Source organism: Zea mays, chromosome 8, assembly GCF_902167145.1.
Source record: "Zea mays cultivar B73 chromosome 8, Zm-B73-REFERENCE-NAM-5.0, whole genome shotgun sequence".
NCBI classification, from domain to species: Eukaryota; Viridiplantae; Streptophyta; class Magnoliopsida; order Poales; family Poaceae; genus Zea; species Zea mays.
Window position 1 is genome coordinate 106299954 of NC_050103.1, and position 6911 is coordinate 106306864.

The 6911-nt window shown below is 41.9% G+C and overlaps 1 protein-coding gene across 1 annotated transcript; it reads right to left on the bottom strand.

Moving 5' to 3' along the window:
* Positions 1 to 405: 405 nt before the first annotated feature.
* On the bottom strand, positions 406 to 6019 carry LOC100193903 (uncharacterized). Its single transcript, NM_001138976.1, has 15 exons — positions 5777 to 6019; positions 5653 to 5685; positions 5016 to 5080; positions 4670 to 4757; positions 4512 to 4584; positions 4090 to 4196; positions 3707 to 3749; positions 3511 to 3567; positions 3342 to 3418; positions 1488 to 1533; positions 1362 to 1408; positions 1180 to 1253; positions 1050 to 1105; positions 832 to 970; positions 406 to 713 (listed from the first exon to the last, which is right to left on the bottom strand). Exons 1-15 carry the CDS (start codon positions 5869 to 5871, stop codon positions 640 to 642), a joined length of 1074 nt encoding a protein of 357 aa, NP_001132448.1. The 5' UTR covers positions 5872 to 6019; the 3' UTR covers positions 406 to 639.
* Between the last annotated feature and the right edge of the window lie 892 nt (positions 6020 to 6911).

Below are 6911 nucleotides of genomic sequence, written 5' to 3' on the forward strand. Positions count from 1 at the left end.
TCGGTTTGGAGATGGCTTCACATTTTCCAGAGGCTGGGAACGATTGCAAGATCTTGGTTTGGCTAATGATTTCGACCCGGTTGATACCCTCACGGCCTTGACCCTGCTCTTCTCGCCGCAATCCAACCACGCCGCCGGCAGGTGCCACACCGTTGAGCCATACACCCAAGCTCCTTGCCCCCCAGCCACCCAGGCGGCAAACTGGAACTCGGACGACCATCTTCATCTTTCCTTTCTGCCTTCGATGGTCACCTTTGTATGACCGATGATGTGATGATCAAATAGCTACTAGCAGATAGCAATGCTAGCAGGCAGGAATTAGAGTGCCGTTGTGCGGGTGCGGCGAGGTCTGGAGCGGACTGGTTCAGTTTGGTTTCCGAAATGCAAGAATGGGGTGGGCTCAGGTGGATAAGGTTTGGTTTCCGCTTTCCAAATTCCAAACCATTAGCACCATGTCCACAACACTTACTGCTTCTACTTCTGATAAATGCCATCAGCAATATACTTATAAATAAAACAACATTTGGCATGCCTTGCACCGGCGGTCAAAGTTGCCCACTCGCACACGCACTCGCGTACAGTAACCCAAAAAAAACCAGAGAGGAGAGTACACAGCTTCTAACTTAGGAAACTTGACGACTATAGATCTGCAAAGAAATCCGATGCCGGCCGACTCGAACTCTGTCCTTTACCTGCCTTTTTACTCCTTGAACCTGAACAACCACCCCCAGAGAGAAGATAAGAAACGGCTTTCGGACGAGAAATGCGAACCCAGAAGGCAGGATTATCATGCTAATGGCACACAGAATATAGCTCTCGATAAATTCTCACCTTTAGAAGAGGTTGCCGCCATGTCTACATCCATCACATCATCATCGCTATCGTCATCGCTGTCATCACTACCAGCTTCAGCAGGTTCATCACCATTGGCTACCTGTGGGCCACTCAAGAGTTCTTCCAAGTCCCAGAGCTGCATACAAAGGGGGAAAAAAAGGCCAAGTCAGACCAACATATGGGCACACCAACAATGAGAGAGAGAGCATCGCCACCTTCAGCATTTTATCATGTGAGATGCTGCCTAAATATTTCTTGTCGTTTGACAAAGCTGCATAGAATAAATAAGAAATGAGAACACGTTGTTGTTTCCACCATATCTTACAATCAAATGGACGCACGTACCAAGGGCCTCAATGGGGTATTCTGAATGTTCAGCAAGTGGCTGTTTTATCCTATTAGGTAGGATGCCCACCAATCTACACAAAGAACAAGGATTTCATGTCAGAACAGCAGTCCATCAGACTAACAGGAAATTGCCTGAGAAGTGATATGTCAACTCAAAGCAACAGTGGTGAATTCCAAACCTGATCACACCATCTGATGATCCAGAAACCAAAGTGTCTTCATCCAGCTAGAACACAATAAGAATTAATAATACACAAATAAGGCAGAAATGGGAGTTATCATGATAAGACTAGGGACCCACGAACCTTCAGCATTGTATCCACAGACTGCGTGTGTCCGATAAAGCGGTCACTAACCATAAAAAGACATGTCAGCGAACAACTTTAGACCACATCACTAGCAGAATTAATTGGATTTAAGACACAGAAACTGAAGGAAGCAGACTGGCAACATCACATAGTGGCATGTTTGGGAAGCAAAGATCCCTCTAAGGGTCTACTGATCACAAGATCTTTGAAAATTGGAATAATCAAAGGAAACGGATTACACACAATCCAATAAAGCCTGAAGCCATGAACTTGTCAAATTAAAGGGCGTACCCAGTGTCGTAGGCTTCCCGCACTGTGCGGGGTCTGGGAAAGGGTATCTTTAAGCGCCAAGCCTTACCCACATAATATGCAGAGGCTGGGGCTCGAACCCAGGACCTTCCGGTTACAGACGGTAGGCTCTACCGCTGCACCAGGCCCACCCTTCGAACTTGTCAAATTACCAATAAGAAAAAAAATTGCTCCCGCCAATGATAGTTACAATCATGATGAGAGGAAAAATATTGGTAGGAAACATACAAGCGATGTTTATAAGCATCAAAGAATTAGGGAAAGCCACATCCAAAGAACTACATTGATGGAATAGAGTTAAGTCGGTTCGAAATTATAGGTCACATTGTTATGTTCGAAGTCAAGTTTCTTTAACTTTGACCAAGTTTGTAGAAAAAACACCAATATCTACTACATTAAATTAGTTTCATTAACTTCCTCATGAAATATGTTTTGATAATGCACTTATCTTGTATATGTTACTATATTTTTCTAAAAATCTGATCGAAGTTTAGAACAGAAGGGTGTATTATACAAATAGCATTAGCTAAAATAAGTTTTGTTAATGAAGTTTTATCTTTCTGCCAATGATTTCAAGTCGCCTAGTCGCCTGGTCGAACCCTGGGACCGACCAGGCGACTAGTCGCGATTAGGCGACGACTAGTCGACCCCTAGTCAGTCCTAGTCGGTCCCTGGTCGTCCTAGACTAGTAGCTATACTTATATAGGTATCAATGTTTTCAAGTCGGACGACTTGCTGGTCGTTGTGGCTGACCGACTAGGGCGATTAATCGCGATTAGTTGGACGACTTGGGCGATTAATCGTGATTCGTCCAAACCGACTTGGACGATTCATCGCCACTGATCGCGATTAGTCGGATGACTTGAAAACATTGATAGGTATATATATAAATATACATGTATACATTATATAAATTAGAACAAACAACTAGGATAAACAAAGTAACATATTGCTTCATTGTGATTTGTGACTTACCTTAACCTGATATGTGACATCCCATAATGGAGTACAGAGAAGGGGGAGAAGTGGGGGGAGCAGGAGGAACCTTCAGATGACGTGCTCATCTCGTCACTGGTTCGCAGCCACCGCTGGTTGGAGACTGCAGCAGTGCAGCAGGCGAGCAACACTGCAGGAGAAGGGGCAGGGGACACAGGGTGTTGTAGCCGCCGGCAATCAGGAGTCCAGGACTGAAGGGGCGGTGCCAAGAGAGGAGAGGAGACGTGCAGGTTGGAGACTGTTGGCGGCTAGGTTAGAATAGGAGAGGAGAGGGTACTCTAAATTAGACTGTAGATGGGCTAAAAAAGGCCCAATAACTAAACCCTAGTCGGGACGACCAGGACACATAACTCGGACGACTAGTCGCCCTAGTCGACGATTAGTCGGACGACCAGGACGACTAGGTCTTCTAGTCGAGTCGTCCAACAAATCGTGTCCTAATTGCCGACCAACCCGACTAATCGCGATTTAGTCAGACGACTTGAAATCATTGCTTTCTGCTATTTTATTTCAGCAGTTAGTGTTGTGTAATGATAATATGGTTACCTGCAATCATTAAAGTATCCCCATGAATATAATAAGAGTGCTCCACTTGGAGTTCCACACACAACCTTTTTACCATGCTGAGTCACAAAGAATTAAGTTAAAGTTCAATTATCATGAACAACAGGAGAGAAATGTTGCTCAGCAAAAACTGTTTGCCAAAAATAGGTACCTTCATTAACACCAAGGATAGCAACTCATCTTCTGAAAATTCAGATCGTGACCTTACCTGGTATTAAATCAGAAACAGTTACAAGATTACAAGTTAACTTACAACAATTCAACAGTAAATGATAACCATTGATAAGAAGTCCCAAAACACAAAACTCAACACATTATAAGCAAGAGTCGATGCAAGAGCAACTCACTTTATTCCTCCGCAGGTTGTTCACAGACAAAGTTCCATCCCCACTACACGGAAACAAAGAAGTTTAACCCTTAGTTGTATAATGCACCGAATAGATGTCGATAAATTCGACAGACAAATGGTTTGCAAATAAATACATCTTCAGTGATTCATAGAATGTCTTTTGTTAGCTGGTATTAAAAAATCACATCAAATTACTTAATAACTACTCCACATGATGTAGCGGTTAAGTGCATAACTAAAAACAGGAGTACTTATATCTGCTTCATGACAAAAAAAAGGGAAATAAAATAAGTGGATTGGTGACAATCTTTAGGTGTTTGCCATGCAAACAACATTTCAGCTATGCTTGATACATCTCAACTGCAGGGAATCTAGTTGTACCTTGTGGCCAGTATCTGATTTGTCTCAGCCACATAGGTCATATCTGAAATGTAATCATCGTGGACTTCAAAACTGTTGCAGCAAGATCGCTCCCGGGTATCCCATACCTAAAATTAAAAATGAGGATAACTAAGTCAAAAACTAAATTATACATCTAATAGAAGATAATTGCATATAAAACATTTTCTTCTACAAAAGGAACCATCTTATAAACATCACATAAGTCCAAAAACAGACATACATGAACATTACTGTAACAGTGATTTCAGTATGCTCGGCACAAGCATTGTTATATAAATAAGCTTATTAATGCTTCTCCTCATATGACCCCAAAATGTGAAGGTACTGGAAACAAAATGATTGAAACTGAACTGTATTTTAGCACATATACATCTTAGGACAGCAGACTTGCTGCTCCATACCTTAATGCAGCCTTCATCATCACCTGTGGCAATTGTAGATTCAGTAAGACAGACAAGGCGGTTTATGGCATTCCTAAAATCATGTTACAAATGGGCCAATGTTTAGTTCCACAAAGAAAATAAATAAAACACTAGCACTGAAAACTAACAAAACTCACTCATGTGCATCCTCCAAGCGGGCAATGGCCTTGCCCGATTCTACATCTGAGGCAAGAACTGAGCAATCAGCTGACCCTGACAAAATCACTGAACAAAACCACAACATCAAGGAAATCATCAGGATACGGTTAGAGGACATAAGGCATGCAACAGGGTGTATCAAGGTGTGCTGCCTCCCAATTAGTCCCAGATTGTCATTGCCAGCTTAAAGCTGCTAACTTTGTAGTATCGTGTTTGAAACATAACAGAGTAAGAAACAAAGATCAGAACGATCTATGACATGCAGTGCAAGCGGGTACACAGGCTGGCAGGTATATAACAGAATTCAATAACAAAAGACATTACCTTTTCCTGAGTCCACAAAACGAACAGCTCTGCATGACTCCTTGTGGGCTTTTAACAAAAGTAACCTTAGTATCAAACAAGAACGAAGTGAATGTCAATCTCTAAGGTTGGAATCAACCTTCGGATTGCCAAAGCATAAGTGCATAGCCTCAATCAAAGACTCCAGAATCACGGAATGCACTAACCACATGGCATTTCTATTTTTGCAATTCAATTCAGGCCCGTAGGATAGGGGGAAATATCTTATGCAATCACTTATATTGGTGCAAGCGTGCAATCAAACGATTTGGTGCATCTAATCTAGATCTAATGATAACTGTTATTTTACATTTAACCCCTTCCACCTGAAACATAATACCTATTTTACTTTTAACCCCTTTCATATGAAACCGTTGGATCTAGATTGGATGCTCTGGATGGTTTGGTTGCACGCTTGCACCAAATGAGTGATTGCACAGGATATGTCCTCCGTAGATAGAGACTACATAGTTATAGAAACTTTGTGCACGCCTAATCAAAGACCAAGGAACACTAATCCGATGCTGCAAACAAAGCAACACAGTGCCGAGCGCCGCGAGGCGGAATTCTAAGTGCGAAACTAACAGATCATGAGCAATAACAGAGCTTCCGTATGTACCTCTCAGGCTGCGACTCCGGGCCGTAGCGGAACCTGTGAAACCAACCAGATTGGAAAAGCGTTAGAACAAGCAAACTGGGACGGGAAGCTTGGAGTTTCGGTTTGTGCGGTGCGGAGGGCGTACAGGCAGAGCTCTCCGGTGATGATGGAGGTGACGACGAGCGGAGACGACGGGTGGAAGTCGAGGTCGAAGGGCATCTCCTCGTGGAGAGCCTCCATCGCGGCGCCTGACAGTTGGGGAGGCGGGCGGCGGCGCGGCTGACGGAGAAGGAAACACAAACGACCGTGGGAGGGCGTCTCGGGCAGAGCTGGGCTATTAAGGCCTGAGACAAAGCTGGGCTGGACATGTGTAAACGGGCTCCGAAGTAATCCCGCTGAGGGCCCAAACGAGATCTTATCGCATCTCTTTCGTCGTCGTCGTCGTTTTGTTATAGCCCTTGGTAACGCTGAGAGGAGGGAAAAGATTGATGGGAGCGGCGACGGAAAGAGGAAGAGAAGGGTCAAGGGGGAGGGTCAAAGGGGGAGGGAGAGCAGGAGAGGGGGGAGGGGTAAGAGATAGGGATGGATTCGGATGTCTGGAGATCCGAAATATCCGTATTCGTATTCGGATAAAGCGCTAATATGGATATCCGTATTCGTATTCGATTTTAATATGGATGTTAAATAGACATATCCGAATTCGTTTCTTCTCTATCCGATTTAAGATTCGTATTCGACAACATTCGACAAAACCGTGAAATATCCGATACTATTCGTATCCGAAAGAAAAAAGCACTTAATAAAATCAATTTAAACTTACTTTTATTACTAATTACTAATTACAAGTGATTTTAAATATTAAATAATATACTAAAAACTGAAGTACACTATTTAAAATGTTAAAAATATTTATATCATAAACAAATGACCGTGTTAATCTTACAGTACTAGTGATATACAATGATAAATTTTAATAATATTAAAAATTATAATTTTGAATACATTAGATTATTGGAGTTTGAGTCCAAAATACAAATACTTAATATACAAAAAGATTATAATTAGAGTCCAAAATATAAATATTTTATTTAAAAATATGATATTCAACTAAGTTTCAACTAAATAATGTATATGTACTATTGTTCATAATTTGCTTGTAATGTGATTTTTATCAACTATAAATCCATCGATAAAACAAATTAATACTTGTTATGATGCTATGTTCTAAATCAAGTAAGTATCCGAATATAAATCCGAATTCGAACTATCTGTTTTGTATT